The sequence below is a fragment of the Triticum urartu genome, chromosome 5A (assembly GCF_056163025.1).
Source record: "Triticum urartu cultivar PI428250 chromosome 5A, HENAU_Tu73, whole genome shotgun sequence".
NCBI lineage: Eukaryota > Viridiplantae > Streptophyta > Magnoliopsida > Poales > Poaceae > Triticum > Triticum urartu.
The window spans coordinates 641,622,259-641,642,270 of record NC_141877.1 but is presented as its reverse complement, the minus strand read 5'-3'; the positions used below and the strand labels follow the sequence as shown (position 1 = coordinate 641,642,270).

Sequence of the window (20,012 nt, the reverse complement as noted above, 5' to 3'; positions counted from 1 at the left end):
AAGATAGGTGCTCAGCAGCCAGCGACCCGGGGGGGGGGGGGGGGGGGGTCATGGGGGCGCGCCAAGGGGTGGCCACCCCGGGTCGCTGGCAGCCCTGGGAGTCGAAGCTCAGCTGCCAGCAACCCAATGTGGCCACCCCTGCTCCCCCCAATGGTATATCTGACACTGCTCGTCGATGAACCCTCGGGGCTTTGAAATTGACGAAGTCATGTGCATCACGGGAAAAGCCGCGGCCTACAGCAGGTACACCTTCCAAAACACCAAACATGTAGTTTTTTTTCTTTTTTGACGCTGTCTTGAAAGTCTCATTTTGCTATTTGAAGAAGTTCATTCAATCAAAGGCCGTTTCGTCAAAAAGAAAGAAAAAATGTTTAATCCAAGGGAGAAAAATAACAGCAGTGGAGCGAGGGAGAATCTTTCTTTCACCCACCACGGAATCACGCCTCACGGGTTCGCGGTCTCAGCCACGGCGGGGCCCGATAGATGCACGTTCTGCCCTCGTCAGCCCCCACGAGGAGGAATTCCCCGTCCTGCCCCTCGCGCCACGCCCAAGCCCGGTTGACTTCGGGCCCCCAGCCAGGCCCATTCCCGTCAAGCTGGCCCGCTCGAAGATTCCGTCGTCGTCGTCGTCATCGTGCGGATGCACAAACAAAGATGCAGCCGAGGAGCGCATGTCATGTCATGCCACGGCAGCAGCTCGTCGCTGGAGGAGTAGGAGTAGAAACTGAGAGCGCACTCCGAGGAGGAGAGGCAGACGCAGAGGCTACTTGCGCGCCGTCCTCAAGTACAAATCCACCACCCCCACCCCGGCCAGCCCACCAACCCACATCCTCCCGTACTACGTACCCTCCCCACTCGCGCGCAACCGCGGCTAACTTTATTCCTGGCGGCGGCGGCTGCGGCGGGATCCGTCTGGTACCGCACCCCGCAGTCCTAGTGCGAGCCCGAGAGGAACGGGAGAGTGATCCGGAGCCGCTCATCGACTGACTGCTTGTCGGGCCCTATCGCCATGGGAGATCGCCTCCGCGTGCCACCGAGCTAGGTGAGCTCCTCTCCTCGGCGCCCGATCTGATCTGAGCTGCTCTGGTTTCCTTGTCGTTTTCTTCGTGAGCACTGCCCCTCCTCCTCCTCCGTCTCCGCGGGGAAGACGAGACGCCATGGCTATGGCGCCTATGGCTATATAGCTAGGAGTTGGAGGGGCACTAGCGCGCGCTAGTCGGCCGGCGGCCAGCTAGTTGCACGGCCACGACAACGTGGTGGGGGTTCACCGGGGGGGCTGCCTGCGGTTGTCTACCGTCTCGTCTCTCTCTTCTCTTCACTTTCCTCCCAGGGCGTGGCTGGGGCGGGGCGGGGCTAGCTGACGGCGATGTGCCCCGCTTTAGTTTCCATCATGGATGGGGATGGGGATGTCTCGTCCGCTACCGCTACTTGCTCGTGCCTGCCGATGGAGTGGTGCGGCCGGGAACGGCTTCCCGCGAGCTAGTGGCGTCCGTCGTGGCAGCCATGCGCATCAAATCTTATTGCCTGCCTGCTGCTAGATTCCTTGGATTGCATCGTGACGAGATTTTTCCTCTCCTCTCTTTTTCCCCTTGTGCCCAGCGAGGAGTTGATCCGAGGTTCGTGGCTCCCGTCGCTCCGCCCCGTCCCCGTCGCCGGCCGGTTCGTTCTTGGTTGGTGCGTATGCGGCGGAGGGTCTGAGGATTGCCGAGCGAGCTGGTTGTGGCCATGGAGCATCCGATGCAAAGGAGCGACGAGGGCGGCCTGCGCGGCAGCAGCATGCGTGCCGGCATGGACGAGCTGGATCTCATGGAGGAGTTCCTGCTCGCGTCGCCCGGGCCAGACTTCCCCGAGTTCCTGCACCCCGGCGGCGCGTCGCCGAGCCCCTTCTCCCCGCTCTTCGACCTCGGCAGCACCATCACCACCGCCCCGGCCGGCGGCGGCGACGACGACGGCGAGGACGGGGACGACGAGTCGCGCCGCGCTTGGCTGATCCGGCCGCAGGAGGCGCCGGCGTCGGTGAAGGAGCGGCTGGGGCGCGCGCTGCAGGGCATCGCGTCGCGGTCGCGCGGGGCGGCGGGCGAGCTGCTGGTGCAGGTGTGGGTGCCCACGCGCATCGGCGACCGCCAGGTGCTCACCACCTGCGGCCAGCCCTTCTGGCTCGACCGCCGCAGCGACCGCCTCGAGAGCTACCGCACCGTGTCCGTCAAGTACCAGTTCTCCGCCGACGAGACCTCCTGCGCCGAGCTGGGGCTCCCCGGCCGCGTCTTCGTCGGCCGCGTCCCCGAGTGGACGCCCGACGTGCGCCTCTTCACCGACAACGAGTACCCGCGCGTCCGCTACGCGCAGCACTTCGACATCCGCGGCAGCGTCGCCATGCCGGTCTTCGAGCGCCGCACCGGCGCGTGCCTCGGCGTCGTCGAGCTCGTCATGACCACCCAGAAGATCAACTACAACGCCGAGATCGACAACATCTGCAACGCTCTCAAGGTAGATTACATCTTAGCGCATTGCTTGTCGCCCTTTCCATTCTCCAGACCCCTGTGTGCACCGTGCGTATCATGTTATGCGCTTAACCTGTTCGATGAAATGCCCTTAGGGGGAAGATGTGATAACTACCGGGCACGCCGATCCCCGAAGTAATCAGCCTTTTCGCCCCTCTTTCCTTGATGATTCCCTTGTGTTCTAAAGCTACATCTGTGAAAATTTGCAGGAGGTTGATCTCAGAGGTTCTGATGTTTCAAGCGATCCTCGCGCACAGGTGGGCTGAAAGAAAGACACCAAGTTCCTGGTTGTTTTGCGGTAGAATGCCGAAATGTTGGCGTCGCTAACATATGCTCTGCTTCATTGTTGTCAGGTGGTCGATACTTCCTACCGAGCAATTGTACCAGAGATCGCGCATGTTCTCAAAGCTGTTTGTGAGACCCATAAGTTGCCACTGGCCCAGACATGGATACCCTGCGTCTGCCAGGCCAAAAGGGCGAGCCGCCACTCCGACGAAAAATACAAGTACTGTGTCTCCACCGTGGACGAAGCGTGTTATGTCGGCGATCCCGCCATGACTGGCTTTCACCAGGCTTGCTCCGAGCATCATCTGTTCAGGGGTGAGGGTGTTGTCGGCACGGCGCTCGGGACAAATGAGCCATGTTTCTGCCCAGACATTACTGCCTACAGCAAGGTCCAATACCCTCTCTCACATTATGCAAAGCTTTTCGGCCTAAGGGCCGCGGTGGCAATTCGGCTGCGAAGCGTCAAGACCGGGAGTATGGATCTTATCTTGGAATTTTTCTTGCCAAACAACTGCATAGATAGTGAAGAGCAAGGGAACATGCTCAATTCTCTGTCCAATACCATACAACAAGCCTCCTGTACACTGCGAGTTGTCGGCGTGAAAGAACTGGCGAATGATGGATCGCCTGAAACTAGCTCGCCAACCCCACCAGAAGTTTGTGACAAGCCTGCTGAAATCTTGGATGAGCTTGCTAGTGGCATTGATATTCCTGCAAGGACAACATCAGTGGATGCTTCCGAGGAGGTATCTTCATGGATTGCAAGCCTTGTGGATGTTCAGAATAATGCGGCGCAGGCAGAAACAGATTGTGGCCTGCCATTTGGGTTCAGGAAACAAGAGGATGAAGGGTTTAGTGTAACAGCTGGCTGGCCAACTTCACCGGTGCTAGTACCTGAAGATAAAAGTTTCTTTCCAGGGTTTAAGAAGCATGAAGAATATGAGGCCAAGGGTTCACCTTTTTCCAGTGATCGAAGCCTCTCAAACTCAGACAAAGCAATAGAGAAGCGGCGAACTAAAATTGAGAAAACGGTGAGCCTGCAAGAACTCCGGAAGCATTTCGCTGGTAGTTTGAAAGAAGCTGCAAAGAATTTAGGAGGTAACTTATGACTCTCTCAACTCTACTCTTCTTTACCGTTCTTTTTGTTGTTTCACTTGCATTTTCTCTCTTTGGATGCGTAGTCAGTAGATTTAGACAACTTGCTAAAAACCTGGCACCACTATTCCTTCCTAATACCCATATCTTTACTTGGGTGGCTCAAATAGGAGTGCGCATCTTGCTATGCAGAGCCCAGATTTTGTACTCATTGCAGTCGTATTGCCTCGATGCTACGTCTGAGTAAATATTATTCCCTTTACCAAAAAGGGGAGTGTATAATCACTTAATAATTAGACAGGGACTCTTAAAAACAGACTTATACTCTAATAAAGTTAGTTCTCAATAACTCAGCTGATGCTGTTCTTGCAACAATTTGCAACTGAAAGACACACTGGTCTAGATTCTTCACTGACTGTTTGCATACATACAAACTGGCAATGTCTATAATTGACTATAACTTATTGTCTTTATACCATTCGTTCCAGTGTGCCCTACTACATTGAAGAGAATATGCAGACATCATGGAATTGATCGTTGGCCATCAAGGAAGATCAAGAAAGTTGGGCACTCTCTAAAGAAATTGCAAATGGTCATTGATTCGGTACATGGAGCTGAAGGAACAGTTCGGCTGAGTTCACTCTATGAGAATTTCACCAAGACTACATGGTCAGAAAGAGAATTGCACGGAGATCTGAGCTATCCAGCATCAGAGCAAAAGGTTCAGCTGGAGCCTTCAGTTCCTGATCGACAGTGCGAGAGCAGATTCAGTCCCCATACCTCTGGCTCTAATTCCCTCTCACCCACCTACAGCCAGAGCTCAAATTCTAGCCTGGGCTGCTCCAGCGATCCAAAGCCTCAACAACAGCAAAGCAGCGCTCCTCAGCTTGCGGTGAAGCAGGAATTTTTCATGGAGGAGAATCAGAGTTCGACACAGATGAAAGCTGCGAGCCACGACGAACTGCAGTTATTCACTGAAGAGAAACCTGTCACCCTTTGTAGGTCTCAGAGTCACATGCTATTCAGTGAACACAAACCAATGGCAAACATGTCAGGCATGCAAGAAGCCAAGCCTGATTCTCTCAAGATAAAAGCCATGTATGGCGAGGAAAGATGCATATTCCGGCTTCAGCCGAGTTGGGGCTTTGAAAAGCTAAAAGAAGAAATCGCAAAGCGGTTCGGCATTTCTCGGGAAATTTATGACCTCAAGTACTTGGATGATGAGTCGGAGTGGGTTCTTTTGACATGTGATGCAGACCTTCTGGAGTGTATCGATGTGTACAAGTCATCAAGTGCTAAAACAGTTAGGATCTCTGTGAACCCTACAGTTCAACCGGCACTCCGTGGTTCCTTCGGTTAATCCTGACACTGCTTCTTCAACATTGAAAACAACCACCCCTTCTTCCAAGTTTTCAGTTATGGTACAGACCACCTTTGTAAATATTTGGAGTCTGTGGACTGTGGTCCATCCAGTAGTCATATGCTTGGTGAGTTATCTGTCAGCCTGATCTGTGATAACTGAATATGACACTTTGTACTTGTAGACTAGGTCATATTCAGCCATAGGGAAACTCGTTTACCGCAGTTACCAAACTAGTGTACAGAATAGGAAAGAATAGGAATTTGTCAAAATGAAGCTTCGCATTAGGTCTAGAACTCATGTTCAGGTTACCTGGCAAATGTAAGTTCTTTCTGGGCTTGTTTGATCCGTCTTGCAATTCTGAAGCACCTTCAAGGTTTCAAACATTCGAAAGCTTGCTTGAAGGCATGCGCTGTGGAATTGAGAGAATTATGTCTCCTGCCTTCACGCGTCAGTTTGAGCGTCATGAAGAGTCGAAGATGCATCCTTACGGTGTTGAAACGCCTTCTCGCTTGTGTAAGTATTGCTGGACTGAATTTTCTTTTCAGAAATAGTATAAATCATTTCCCTTGTAAAATTCGATGGCACGGTTAACTGATCTTACTTGCATCCACATATTTGCAGATGAGTGCACTCGGATTGTTTTGCTCGCTGTAAGAATACATGCGTCCATCAATCTCATCTCTGGTCTCGAAAAATGCAATCCTGCTGATTCAAGATCAGTGCTGCTCATGTGTGAGGCAGGGAGCTGTCTAGACTCCTAGACAGCCTCGGGCCGACGATGGTGCATGCATAATAGGATGATAGGAGATGTTTTATTTTCCTCCCTTTTTTTGTTTGAGAACAACGGAATGCTAGAGTTTTTTTGGTGGTATTATTTTTGTATAATAATTACTCGGGATTACACCTGTACACCTTGCTTCAGAAATCCATAACATGTATGCAACAGTCTGTGATTGCTTATAGACTGATGTTTCTTCTCCTTTCTTTTTTCTCTGAATGTGCATCGAAATGCCTGCCATTTTTTGTTACTCCTACTAGACAAAGTACACAAGAATACAAAGCCACAAGTTCGGCAGTGACCTAGTAATTCAAAGGCAAGTAGTATGAAGCGAAACAAAACTGACTAGCTAACAAAGAAATCAAGAAATTAATCATCAAAGGCCATTCGTTAACAGATGGAATTATCAGTTCGTCGTCAGGCCGGCTTGGATGAACCGCGGTACGGCGACCTTTGTGATGTCGCCGGGACGGGCCTCGGCCTCGGCGGCAGCGCGTCGCGGCTCCCTCTGGCGTCGATCTCCTCGAGCTTGGCGACGACGTCGTCCATGGAGGGCCGGGCCTTGGGGTCGCCGCAGAGGCAGCGGTGCGCGAGCCTGGCGGCCCGGAGCGCCGCCTTGGGCGGGTACTGGCCGGCGAGGCGCTGGTCCATGAGCCCGGTGAGCTTCCTACCGCCGGCGATGTAGGGGCGCGCCCACTCGACGAGGTTGGCCTGGTGGCTGGGCCGGTTGGGGTCGTGCGCGCGGAGCCCCGTGAGCAGCTCCAGCAACACCACGCCGAAGCCGTAGACGTCGCTCTTGACGTAGAGGTGGCCCGTGGCGACGTACTCGGGCGCCGCGTAGCCGTAGCTGCCCATGACCCGCGTGGTGACGTGCGACCGCCCCGCCGCCGGCCCGCTCTTGGCCAGCCCGAAGTCGGACAGCTTCGGGGCGAAGTCGTGGTCGAGGAGGATGTTGGACGCCTTGAAGTCCCGGTAGATGATCTGCGTCTCTGGCGAGTGCAGGAACGCCAGCCCCCGCGCGGCGCCGGCGGCGATCTTCAGCCTCGTCGCCCACGACAGCGGCTCGAACGAGCCGCCCCCTGCGACATGCATGGATCGAGGAGAGGTCAGCGAAGAGCAAAGTGCAGCGTGTGGATGGATCGAGATCGACCAATGGCGATGGATGCATTGCATGGTGGATGGATTACGTACTTCGGAAGAGGTGGTTCTCGAGGCTGCCCTTGGGCATGAACTCGTAGACGAGGAGGAGGTCGCGGTCCTCGCCGTCGCCGCAGTAGCCCAGCAGCCTCACCAGGTTCGGGTGCTGCAGCCGCCCCATGAAGTTCACCTCCGACTGCACTTGCCATACACAAAAAAACACAAGTTGCCGCGTTAGCACGGCACGCCGGTGAGGTTTTCAATTTCAGTGAAATTACCATGAAATTAAGTGAATTTCATAATTTCAGTAGACACTTAAATATTTACCTTTCGACCCAGCAATTTCAGTAGTACACATGGATTCAAGTATTTTTCAAAATAGTTTACAATTTTCACACATTTAACTGAATTCAAGCGTTCGTGGAAATCACTGAATTTCGGTGATTTCGATTGGTGCTGAAATTTTTCTGAAACTAAAGGTGAAACCCAGCTCATGTGCTGGCCAGTAGTGCCAGAGAGCACACAACCCAAAATGAACATGGACAGCTGGGAATAACTAATGCTCCCTCCGTTTCTTTTTAGTTTGCATATAAGATTTGGTCAAAGTCAAACTTTGTAAATTTTGACTAGCTTTATAGGAAAAGATATCAACATTCACACTATGAAATCAATGTTATTAGATGCATGATAAAATTAATTTTCATGACATATAATTTTAGTATTGTGGATGTTGATATATTTTTTTTCATAAAGTTGACTTTGATCAAATCTTATATGCAGACTAAAAAGAAATAGAGGAAGTACATACACGAGGTGCAATCGATGAACTACGAGGTGACGGCATGGATTGGAAGCAAATTAACCAGCAAATTGATGGAGTTGAAAAATGCAGCTTGTTGCTTACTGGCATTAATTATCACGCATACTACTAGTACTTGTCAACTATAGGTACAGGGGAGGTTGACCAGAATTGTACACACACCTATACTATAGGCCATAGCACAAGACAACGACCAGCTGGAAAGGGGTGAACCCGCAGGGAAATGTTTTCCATTGACATTATCATGTAAGTAACAGTAACAGAAAGGGATGGACTTTTTGTTGGCTTTTTCATCCTGGTCTCCATGAAGGCCGGATTTTTGAAAAATACAACAGAACATTTTGAAATACAACAAAATGTATTTTGAATACGAACACTCGGCCAGACCGGGTGGTGCTCTCGGCCCGATGCGGGGCAGCTGCGTGAGGCCACCGGATTAGATAGTGCCCGTTCATGCAATTCAGACAGATTATCATTATCATGAATGTAGGTATTGCAACTTTGTTCCCTACATAGGTGGCTTTTGGGTTGATCCATGTATGCATGTTGTCAGACTCTGTTAAATAATAATAAAGATGACCGCATCAATCAATCTCAATCATAGCCAAGGTACATACATACATACTAGCACCTATATTTCAAAATACAAGCCATACTTTGGCTGTCTAAATTCGAGTTATGCGTGAAATATAATCATGGATTCAGACAGATGGTATGAATAATGCTAGAGATACATAGTTACAGGGAATTACAACAGGGAATTACAAACCAGTAAGTTTTGATTGGAGATTAAGGGGAGGAAGGGCCCACCCCGTGAAAAGGGGGGGCTAGCTAGAAAGAAAAAAAATCCTAATCAACATGTGATTGCGTGTAACTCTTTGTGCATAGCATTATTAATTTAGAAGCAGCATGCAGGAAGCACACCAACAAGCACATGGAGTTGAAAAATGCAGGTTGTTGCTTGCTGGCATTGGCAGCGAGTTACTTATCAGCTAGGTACATACAGGGTTGACCAGACTTGTACACCGATGACAGGACACGATAACGACTAGCTCAAGAGTGGTGAGCCGCAGGGAAATGTTCTCCGGTGAGAGCATCTCTAACAAGCGCCTAAAAAATATCTCACGCGCTATAATCTAGCGTTTTTGTGCGTCAGGGACAAAAAACAGCGCTCTAGTAGACGATGTAAAATAGAGTGCACACAAAAAACTTTAGCGCACAGGTGTGCACGCAGGTTGTTGGGCTGCAAAATTCGGGTGCCGAATTATGCGCGCGGGCTGCTGCTGGTGGGGCCACCGAATTGGACGCAGTGTTTTTGTGCATCTAGAAAACCTCTTCATATCGCGCCAAGGCGAAGCGCGCCTGTTGGAGATGTTCTGACATTATCGTCTAGTGCCGGATTTTTTTCTTCCGTGATCAATTGTTTGCCATGCCTGCCTCTCGGCTCCCTTCCTGGAGCTGAGGAGCAAGAAATCCACACATGAAAATTGACTTGTTCCATATGTAATTTTTATATATTCATGCCACTTTTATAAAAGTAGCTATATATTAGGGCAAACAAAGTTCATGTCACTTTTATAAAAGTAGCTATATATTAGGGCAAACAAAGTTAGTGAAGTGCAAATTGACCAAGAAAATGAATCAACCAACCCAAGCATAAGCATACGAGCAATGGAATTGATAGCAAAGTGGCATGGACCCGATCATAGCCAAGGTACACACATACTAGCACCTACATTTCAAAATACCAGCTACAGTTTGACTGTGTAAACATAATCATGGATTCAGACAGTTGGTATGAATTTAGAAGCATGTTGCAAGCACACAAACAAGCACATGGAGTTGAAAAATGCAGCTCGTTGCTTGTTGGCAATGGCACGCGAATTACTTATCAGCTAGGTACAGACACGGTTGACTAGACTTGTACACCGACAGGCCAAGACAACGACTAGCTGAAGCATGGTGAGACGCATGGAAATGTTCTCCATTGACATTATTATCACATAGAAAGGGGACGGGTTTTTTCTAGCGCAACCCAACCCGGAGACGAAAATAATGAAGTGCATATTGACCAGGAAAAATGCATGGATGGGAGGCGAGACCGACTGAATCATGGAATGTTCACAGATGTAGGGTGTACATGTGTGTGTTCATGGGTATGAATGCATGTGGATATACGTAAGCACTTAGTACCATGTTAAAAAGAATCACGGATTTAAACAATACCACTCCCTCTGTAAACAAATATAAGAGTGTTTAGATCACTATTTTAGTGATCTACACACTCTTACATTTCTTTATGAAGGGAGTATGAGTTTAGAAGCATGTTGGAATTGGCAGGCGAATTACTTATCAGCTAGGTACATGCAGGGTTGACGAGACTAGTACACCGATGACACTTGACAGGCCACGACCAGGACTAGCTCAATAGTGGTGAGCCGCAGGGAAATGTTCGCCATTGACATTGTCGTCTAATGGAAAGGCATGGGTTTCTCCTTCCCAGCTGCTAGTGCAACCCGGAGACAAAATTAATGAAGTGCAAATTGACCAGTAGAAATGCCATGGATGGGATGGGAGAGGCTGACTGAATCAACTCGGAATGGGAATGGAGCCGCGAGGGAGGCAGGCAAGGCAAGCAACAGAAACCGGCGGCCGGGGGATGAGATGAGCTCACCTGCCACTCCTGGAGGCCCTGGACGCTCTCGGCGTTGAGCCTCTTGACGGCGACGACGACGCCGGCGGAGCTCTTGGCCGGGTTGAGGGTGCGGTCGTCGACCCAGCCCTTGTAGACCCGCCCGAAGCCGCCCTCCCCGAGCACCATCTCCGGCTTGAACCCGCGCGTGACCGCCCGCAGCTCCGCCAGCGTGAACACCCGCAGCCTCGGCGCGTCCAGGACACGCCCGCCCGCGCTCGGCCACCGGCGGTATGACTCCAAGGACTCCTCCTCCCTCCCGCCGCCGCCGCCGCTCTCCCTGGTGGACGACGACGGCGACGGCTTCCCTTTGGCCGGAGGGCTTGTGGGTTTGCCGCCGGACCGGAAGCAGTTCCCCATGACAGCTGAGCTGAGCTGATCTAGCTTCCCTCCTCTTCTTCTTCTGGCTGTTTTCGTGCGCGTGTGTGTTAGCCTGTTAGGTGATCGTGTGCGCGCGTTTGCTTATGTATATGCAGTTGGGTTGTGGCGGAAACGAAATGATGGGGCCGGCCGACGTTGACAAGGGGAGGACGCGAGGTCGATGGCGCCAAGGAAGTGAACTGGTCGTGGCCGAGGACATGCCGTAGGGGCCAAGTTCACCGCCACAGCGAGGATGGAGTGGCCTCGCAAGCAGCCGGAAATTCCCGGCCGGTGACGCGCGCGTTGGCTGGTCAGTGCAAGTGTGCAGGTGCTCCTGGCTGCTGCTGCTGCTTAGATCGCGCTGGTTGCCTCGTCGTCTCGGGTAGCTGGACAGAGCGACGGCCTCCGGTGAGTGACTACTCGTGTGCATGCATGGAAATCGAAGTCAAAAACAAAAAAAGGAAATTGACCAGAGTGGGATTTGAACCCACGCCCTTTCGGACCAGAGCCTTAATCTGGCGCCTTAGACCAACTCGGCCATCTGATCAGCTGTTGCTCTTCTGTTTTTACACGTTACTTGAGTGCGCGACGAAAAAATTATGGCAATAGCAAGAAGCTACTCGGTGGCCACACGCTGGCTGGCTGATGCGCAAACCATTTGATTTGACATGAGCGAAAATACTACTCGCTCCGTTCATTTTTATAAGTCGTTTCAGACAAATAAAATTGTGATATTTCGCGCACCGTCTGAAACATCTACAAAGCCTTGTAAAAATGAAAGAGTACAAGAAGAAGAAAGATATACCTGATCGCCTGGCTAGATCCTGCCCCTGCCGCCCCTGGGGATGATATGTGCTTCATAGCTGATCTCTTGGTTATTGCCTTTTGGCGTTTAATCCCTGGCTTGTGATGTCTTAAATCGTCAAGTATCGTGGATAGCCCTTTGGTTGCCGAAAATGCATAGGAGCTCTCGGGTGCTACGCCCCCCTATATTAAAAAATAATTTGGTAATTCAAAAAAAGTCAAAAAATCCCGGAACTTTTTACGGAATCAAACATGACCAGGTATTGCACTCGTATAAAAATATTTAAATAGGAAATGTCTTTTATTGTATCCGGGGTCAAAGATTTCCTAAAAAATGCTAGATACAAGTACTATTCATGCTATATTGTCGTCATAAATTTGTTCTTTTTTGCCCTGAAGTCAACGAGAATTATTCCTTGGCCAAACATTTTCTATGAGTACAATACCTAGTCATATTTGATTCAAAAATATATCCAAGATTTGTTTTGGCTTTTTTTGAATTATTAAATTATTTTTGAATATAGGGGAGTGGAGCACCCGAGTGCTCCTAATCCGCTTCCTTTGGTTGCCTGCTTGTTATGCCGGTCTTACTTGCCACTTTGGCCAAGTTTGAATGATGTGAACTGTTGTGGTTTCATTTTAATAATAAAAATGGGACCGGGGGAAACTCCCTTTTGATTAAAAAAAGATATACCAGCAGTTGACATCCATTAAGTTGGGAGCAATATTTCAATTGCAACCTTCACGTGTATACACGCCGTGCTTATTGTATCTCCGGCGTTTACTACGTTGCCTACTACTACACTGGTAAAGAAAGCAGTAAATGTTTAAAAAGAACAAAACTGCTCTGCACACGGCAGTCCACGGACGAAATCTGAACGATGCCTATCTTCAACGGAGCTGATTTTCGAAATGATCCAATCTAATGGATGATTTGATTCATCGTTCACAATCGTGTGCAGAGGTGTCGTCCGTATAGCACTGGTCGAAAAAATCGCAAGGCACAAACTGTTTGAGATCTTATCTTAGTAATAAATACAAAAGGAAATAATCGCAACCTCTGTTGCTTGCCCATTGTGCGGGGCTTGTGAGAGCATCACACACCTTCTTCCTCCGGCCTCTCTGGACGAGCTGAAAAGCTTATATAATGGATTTTCGGACAACCTAGAAGATGTTTGGAGGGGAACTCTGAGCGGCAAAGTGCGCTCAATCGTGATAATTGCCACTCTTTGGAACTCTTGGAAACATCATAATGCCAAAGTTTTTAGCAATGAAACTCCGGGCATCCACCACATTGCCATGGTCGCAACGGACGACCTTGTGCTTTCGTCTCATCGATGCGACCACACTCAATATCAATCGCTTCTCCGCAACTGGGGCGCTATGTTGTCTCACCTAGCCACGAGATTATAGTCCCTGTGTAATCTTCCTTTTTCCCCTTTTCTGCTCTCTTTCTTTTTCCTACACCACCCCCTGTAACTCTACTCTCTGTAATGACGTTGGTTTCGGTAATATAAATTCAGGCCGGCGTAAGCCCGCCGTTGACGTGTCAAAAAAAAAAGATAACACTCCGCAATGATTTTGGGTACATTCCTGTTTCACCACCTCTTAACCCGGCACATGTCCCAAGGTCCATTTATTTTTGTTTTTGCAGATGTCCAAGGAAAAGACGATATACTCCAAGAGTAACCAAGTTGTGCTAGCTATTTTACTAACCATTTTGTCCCTTCCCTTGTGTAGATTTGGTCCTCCCTATATATGTTCTGCGTCACACACGGAGTATTTATCAATCTGAAGAAACTCTCACACCGCCACATGTGCAAGCACAATCTCCCACTGGATCATCGACATTGATAATTTTTCTCTTTTTTGAAACCAGAAATCTTATTCCTACGCAAGAGTTTTACTTGAATCTTACGTGTTATGAGAGGAGTAACTACCTAGAGCAAATTGAATTAATAACCGTCGCCCAAGTCGGTCCCATAACATAATACGTTAGCTTGCAAAAATGTCTCATATTATCGGACAGACGGAGTTTTATGTAAAACACATACGTAAGAATAGCATTGCTCTTTTGGAAGATACCCCCCACCCCCACCCCCACCCCACAAAAAAAAATACTCAATGATGACAATAACAACTTGACCAAAAACCAAAACAGCAAATACATTGCTGTTCCCCTATCATCCCAGGAATGACCAATACGCATGACTGATCATATGTACAAAATCGCCACACAATTTATGAAGCTACTAGAACCAACAAACAACACGAAAAAACCAACAGTCACACACACACACAGTCAGCTGCAACTCTATGACATTTCACCGGTCTCCTTCATACCAGCCCTCTGCCGCGACTCTATGACATTTCGACAGTTTCAGGTTGTTCAACGACCTACCGCACTCATCTCTCTCGCCAGGCCCAGTGAGGCCTATAGGAGGCTAGGACGCGTACTGCGAGACCCTCCTGCTGCCGCCGCCGCCTCCTCGCCGTCTGGACGGCGTGCGGCTGTACTGCGGTGAGCCGCTGTATGCCGGGGAGCCCATGGAGGCCAGGGAAGCATAAGGCTGGCTGGCGACATGGTTCAGGCCTATCGCAACGTCTGCGATGATGGGGCGGACGTGGGGCTGGTCCTGCAGGCACATGATGCTGATCACCACCAGCTGGTTGAGCGCCGAGGGCGGGTAGCTGCCGCGGAGGGCTGGGTCAGCCAGCCGGTGGAATTTCCTCTTGTCATGCATAAATGGCCTTGACTGCAAAAAGATAAATAAAAGAAAGGTGTGAGTAACCCTCCAGAGCTTTACAGAAACAAATTTGATGATACTCAAATTAACCATTCCAAATTTGATGTTCAATGGCAGCAATGATGCAATGTGGGTAAAAATGAGAAAATTATATGTTTTTTCTTTTGCCAAGGAACAGAGAAACTTATGTGAACATCATCCAAATAGAAGGAAAATTAACATGTCTATGAAAACAGAGTACTCTCAAGATATAATTGGATTCTAAGAAAAGACAGCTATTCTGCAGACAGATTCTGAGAGGATGCATATAAAGTATGGAACGAGGTAGAACTGCTTACCCATGTTAGCAAACTCTGCTCTGGCTTAGGCCTCGAAGCATCATAGATCCTCCTCCCGGTGATCAGCTCCAACAGAAGAACACCAAAGCTGTAGATGTCGGATTTCATGGTAAGCTTGCCACTCACCACGTAATCAGGAGCGCAGTATCCATAGGTACCCATGACCCTGGTAGACACATGAGTCCTGTCACCAACGGGCCCAACTTTTGCCAGTCCAAAATCGGAGAGCTTTGGGCTGAAGTCCTCATCCAGCAGAATGTTGGCAGCTTTCATGTCGCGGTAAATGATCGGTGGGTCTGCCACGTTGTGCAGGTATGAGAGCCCTTCTGCTACCCCAACAGCTATCTTCACTCGTGTATTCCAGTCGAGTGGTGGCTTGCCATGAGGAACATCTGTTCAAAGGTGAAAATTTCTATCAGTGAATGAAGTGTACACGATGTTTCATTCAGTATACAAATAACCAAATTGATGTATAAGTAAAAGATGTATCAAGCATAGTGAGACAAGAAACAGAAAGTACGCAAACGGTTAGATAAAAAAATCAAGTCGAGTAACGATAACACATTTTTGGAAGACTGGAAGTATTGGCCTAAGTTTAGCAGGAGCACATCACTGAAACAGATTACATGTTAGGAAAATAAAGGAACTTTGCAGAAAAGTTCAGATGGTTCACATCATGCCCATCACCTAGTACTGCTATCATTGTGCAGACCATGTGATGTTCAGGCATGAGACAAAGCACGAGGACCTGAGAGCTTCAATAATTTACGTGGGGACAATTCTGGCTAACCTTAGGCATTATGTGCTCAATAATTTTGGCATGTAGGAAAATGTTCAATCATCAAAAAGGTTGCTTTTCAGGTAAGAAACATATAAGCGAGTATGACAAAGTTTTTGTGCGGATTGCACGCTGAAACCAGTTTATTTTGTAGTTTTCCAGAATACACAAAATGGATGGTTCACACTTCACACTACCCAACTAAGCGATTAGCCAATAATACTTACCAACTTAATAACTATACACAACAAAAAAAAACTCGACCCTCACGTGGGTTGGTGTCTCTGTGCGTGCCAGCGAGAGGGAATTTTTTTATGCGAGACCCAGGCTTTGAACTGGGGTCAGTCGCTCCAGAGGCGTTACCATCACACTCAATACTTAATAGTGTTTGTAAATGGACATGAACATAAATGACAATAACAAACTACATTGTCCCCTGACTTTAATCCCTTGAAAGAGGAGACAGCATACCCATAGTTTCAGAAATCTTGCAAAGTATTCAGCCTTACAAGAGAACAAATCAGGAAGACAAAGGCGATGGCAGAGGACATATGGGGAATGCAAAGTAGTACTGTAGTGTATATTTTAAACGGTGGGGAGCTATTGCCCCTATTATTCTTGAACATTATAGTGCATAGATATACTATACCATGTCTGACCTTTTTTAACTTATATCTTTGTCCCAACTTTGACTTTCTTAAATACAAAATCCGGATTGCAATCAAGTACTAAAAAACACAAAATTCCAATCTGAATCCATGCACTAAGAAACAGAGGTGGAAGGTTGGTTGATTCACCAACAATTAATACAGAAAAAATACCTGCCATATTGTTTCTTCATGATTTTTGTAGAAATAGAAACTTCAACATATAAAAGATAGACCTGAATTCTATTAAAGCAGAAAATGAAAGCGACATGGAAAAAGAACCGAGCAACGCTCGATTGTCTAGGTGCACCGACAATTAATACAGAAAAAATATCAGCCTTATTGTTTCTTCATGATTTTTTAAGAAATGAAAACTTCAACATATGAAAGATAGATAGCATCCTGGATTCTATTAAAGCAGATAATGAAAGCGACATAGAAAGAGAACCGAGCATAGCCCGATTGGCTAGGACAGGTCTGCATGCTCGTTGCTCACCGACCCGCGTTCGAGGCCCAGTGTCAGCAGGGTGCTAAAGGTTGGTTGATGCACGAACAATTAGTACAGAAAAAAAATCTGTCTTATCGTTTCTTCACAATTTTTGTAGGAATGAATACTTCGAGATATAGAAGAACAGATAGCATCCTAATTGTAGTAAAGCAGATAATAAAAAAGACAAATAAAGAGAACCGACCAATGCTCGATTGGCTAGGAACGCAGGTCGGCTTAATTATCTGTCTAATTGTTTCTTCATGATTTTTGAAGAAATGAATACTTCAACATACAGAAGAATGGGTAGCACCCTGAGTTCTATTAAAGTAGAGAATAAGAGAGACAAACAAAGAGAGAACCAAACACTGCTCGCTTGGCTAGGAGCGTGGGTCTGCGCACTCGTTGCTCGCCAACCCGCGTTCGAGGCCCGGCATCAGCAGGGTGCTCAAGGGTGGTTTATGAACCAACAGTTGATACAGATAAAATATCTACCTATTGTTTCTTCATGATTTTTGTAGAAATTAATACTTCAACATGTAGAAGAACAGGCATCCTGAATTCTATTAAAGCAGATAATAAAAGCTAAAAAGAAAGAGAACCGAGCATCGCTCGCCTGGCTAGGAGCGCGGGTCTGCGCGCTTGTTGCTCGCCCACCCGCGTTCGAGGCCTGGCGTCAGCAGGGTGCTCGGTTCTTCTTAATATAAGTTATTCTCTGGGTGCTATTGCCCATGGGTCGAGTTTTTCTTTATTGGAAAAGAGAAAATGGAGGCGATTTTGATTTCTTTCTTTTTGCTCATGTGTGAGGACCCACATGTATTGCCTGAATGCACATAAAAGTAAAAATTTCAACACTTGAAGGTTTAACTTTTGGTACTCAGATGTTTTTCCTCCAGTGTTCGTACTAGCAAAAAATACCCATGTGTTGCTACAGAAGTTTTTTTTTTCTTTTTATATCGCATCAGTCATTTAAACATTTGTGCCATCACATCCATAATTTTGTGCAAAACAAAGAAAGATATATCTCAAAGTATACATCAGTTGAATGAACCTTATGTCCTCCACATAATGGATGACAACAGGTAATGTCCTAATAACACAACAGGAAATCTTGATGATGGGTGAATGGACCACCACCAACCCAGATCTTTATAAGAAGTAGGTATGAAGACAACTAAATATTTGTTTTCTTATGAAGTGAGTAACCCGATCAAAATACCATCTGTTTCATAGTTAAAGGAAAAAAAACACCATGATCCTGAGAAAGTGAAACTCCAATAAATCCTCATATCGGTGTACCGGACAAGAAGAATCTTCGAACAGTTGGAGCATGACCTTTTGTTTTTTCGACAGAAGTACGACCTTCTATTTTGTTTGGTAATGGTAACTAGACTTTTCATTCCACCATTATCAGAAGTTATCATAGACTAACAGACAGCAGCACAACCATGGATGGTTCCCAAAAGTGAACCCCCAAAAAGCAAATCCTCAAAGTCACCTCTTTCCCAGAACTGAGAGAGGGGAACCATAGATGGTTTCTTCTATGATCTCCATTTCTTTTCCCCTTTGATTTTCCCAAATCCACACGAATTACTTTCGAGAGCGAGTGCGAGTAGCGTGAAGGTTTACCACACAAACTGAACTGTACCATAACACGCACATTATGAAGAATAGCCAATACATATCAACATGGATATTAACTGCATTGCACAGATGAACTGAACCAAAAACAGAGAGCGAGTCTGAAGAATTCTGGGAAGAAGTATTACCAAAGAGGTGGCTCTCGAGGCTGCCGAAGGGCATGTACTCGTAGACCAGCAGGCGCTCGTCCCCCTGCGCGCAGAAGCCGACGAGGCTGACGAGGTTGGGGTGGCTGAGCACCGTGAGCATGAGCACCTCCACCAGGAACTCCTTCCTCCCCTGCACGCTCTCCCGGGCCAGCTGCTTCACCGCCACCATCTGCGCATCGGAAGCGCCCTGTGAGGAGGAGGAAAACAGTCAATCGAATCTTTTTTTCACCGGAAACCAGGGCCGCCGGAGGAACAGAGGTGAAACAGGGGAGGAAGAGTGGGGACTCGCCTGCGAGTTGGTCTTGGAGATCTTGCCCTTGTACACCTTGCCGAAGCCGCCCTCGCCGATGAAATTGGCCTCGTTGAAGTAGCCGGTGGCGACGAGCAGATCCTTGAAGGTGAAGCTGTGCGCGCAGCCGCTCCCCACGTCCGGCGCCACCTTCCTCTGCGCGTCCGCGACTGCTCCAAGACCCAACAACACAACACGGATAAGAAAGATGAGGAACAAAGAAGAGCGCTTTGCACCACGCGGCGGCGGGGCGGGGAGGGGACGGGCAGAAATCAGTCGAGAAAGGAACCTGAGTCGTCGTCGGTGCAGTGGTGGGCGAGCTTGGAGGGCTTGAGGTCGCCGGCCCCTCGGCGCGCCGCCGGGGCGAAGCAGCCGAAGCAGCCCATCCCCCCCAAATCAGAACACCTGTCAGATACTTGCGGCGCGAGGGCAGGGAGGAGGATCAATCTCGCTCGCCCAGGGGAGGGAGGGGGGCTATAAATGTGCGACCGAACCCGTCGGCATGGGCCCCGTCCCGGGGGAACTCCAATCCAGGGGCCAGGATTGGTTGGACCGATCGATCGAGCGGCGGCCGACGAGCGGGCGAGCGAGGGATTGCGGGGCTAGCAGGCAACAGCGCGCCGGGGCCGGGGGGCTGCGCAAATTAGGCAAGAAGTAATCGCCGGCATCAGCAGCAGTGGGGAGTAGGAGGAGGAGGACAGCGGCGGCCCCAGCGGTGGCGGGGCGGAGGAGCAATTCGGGAAAGCATTAACCAGCGGGACGAAACGAAGTCCACACAGACTCTCTGGCTGGCTCCTGCGGGAAAGCGGAACCAAGACCGAAATCGAATCCCGGTTTGGAAGCCGGCCGGCAGTCTCGCGGCCTTGTTCGCTCTTGCTCCGTCCGGACGGAGGGAGGGAGCGAGCGAGGGTGAGGGAGAGGGACTCGTGGCCGGTTTCTTGGTCGGGCTGGCTGGCTGGGTTTCCCGCGAGATGAGGATGGGGGAGTGGAGTCGAGCGTGAGCGTGACTGCTGCGTGCGTACGGTTTTCCTGGCGTGGACTGTGCTGGCTTAATTGCGCGGTGGCGGAGGAGTAGATCTGATGAGCCACCGCCGCGCTCTC

General features: G+C 49.0%; 3 protein-coding genes and 1 non-coding gene across 5 annotated transcripts; 1 reads left to right on the top strand and 3 right to left on the bottom strand.

The window, feature by feature from the left end:
• Positions 1-649: 649 nt before the first annotated feature.
• Positions 650-6,224, top strand: LOC125511326 (protein NLP1). Its single transcript, XM_048676670.2, has 6 exons — positions 650-1,042; positions 1,600-2,487; positions 2,711-2,758; positions 2,855-3,884; positions 4,370-5,757; positions 5,866-6,224. Exons 2-5 carry the CDS (start codon positions 1,726-1,728, stop codon positions 5,239-5,241), a joined length of 2,712 nt encoding a protein of 903 aa, XP_048532627.1. The 5' UTR covers positions 650-1,042; positions 1,600-1,725; the 3' UTR covers positions 5,242-5,757; positions 5,866-6,224.
• A 74-nt stretch (positions 6,225-6,298) lies between these two features.
• On the bottom strand, positions 6,299-11,641 carry LOC125511328 (putative serine/threonine-protein kinase PIX13). Its single transcript, XM_048676672.2, has 3 exons — positions 10,654-11,641; positions 7,214-7,355; positions 6,299-7,101 (listed from the first exon to the last, which is right to left on the bottom strand). Exons 1-3 carry the CDS (start codon positions 11,029-11,031, stop codon positions 6,440-6,442), a joined length of 1,182 nt encoding a protein of 393 aa, XP_048532629.1. The 5' UTR covers positions 11,032-11,641; the 3' UTR covers positions 6,299-6,439.
• Positions 11,498-11,578, bottom strand: TRNAL-AAG (transfer RNA leucine (anticodon AAG)). The gene has a single exon. It is a non-coding gene; the product is annotated as a tRNA-Leu (tRNA).
• Positions 11,642-13,976: 2,335 nt separating the features above from the next.
• On the bottom strand, positions 13,977-20,012 carry LOC125511329 (putative serine/threonine-protein kinase PBL21). 2 transcript variants are annotated; one of them, XM_048676674.2, is made up of 5 exons: positions 19,201-20,012; positions 18,912-19,081; positions 18,602-18,791; positions 14,921-15,312; positions 13,977-14,591 (listed from the first exon to the last, which is right to left on the bottom strand). In XM_048676674.2, exons 1-5 carry the CDS (start codon positions 19,295-19,297, stop codon positions 14,280-14,282), a joined length of 1,161 nt encoding a protein of 386 aa, XP_048532631.1. In that variant the 5' UTR covers positions 19,298-20,012; the 3' UTR covers positions 13,977-14,279. The 2 variants fall into 2 exon arrangements, with proteins under 2 accessions (XP_048532631.1, XP_048532630.1); XM_048676673.2 differs by having other exon boundaries at positions 18,602-18,809; positions 19,201-20,011.

Bases quoted from the DNA above. Each gene is read 5' to 3' on its own strand.
- LOC125511326 (XM_048676670.2), top strand. From the start codon at position 1,726: ATGGAGCATCCGATGCAAAGGAGCGACGAGGGCGGCCTGCGCGGCAGC. The intron at 2,488-2,710 runs GTAGATTACATC...GAAAATTTGCAG, and splicing joins ACATCTGCAACGCTCTCAAG to GAGGTTGATCTCAGAGGTTC. The intron at 3,885-4,369 runs GTAACTTATGAC...CATTCGTTCCAG, and splicing joins AGCTGCAAAGAATTTAGGAG to TGTGCCCTACTACATTGAAG.
- LOC125511328 (XM_048676672.2), bottom strand. From the start codon at position 11,031: ATGGGGAACTGCTTCCGGTCCGGCGGCAAACCCACAAGCCCTCCGGCC. The intron at 7,356-10,653 runs GTGAGCTCATCT...TGGCAAGTGCAG, and splicing joins AGGGCCTCCAGGAGTGGCAG to TCGGAGGTGAACTTCATGGG. The intron at 7,102-7,213 runs GTACGTAATCCA...TGCATGTCGCAG, and splicing joins CGAGAACCACCTCTTCCGAA to GGGGCGGCTCGTTCGAGCCG.
- LOC125511329 (XM_048676673.2), bottom strand. From the start codon at position 19,297: ATGGGCTGCTTCGGCTGCTTCGCCCCGGCGGCGCGCCGAGGGGCCGGC. The intron at 19,082-19,200 runs GTTCCTTTCTCG...GTCTTGGAGCAG, and splicing joins CTGCACCGACGACGACTCAG to TCGCGGACGCGCAGAGGAAG. The intron at 18,810-18,911 runs GCGAGTCCCCAC...TCCTCCTCACAG, and splicing joins TCTCCAAGACCAACTCGCAG to GGCGCTTCCGATGCGCAGAT.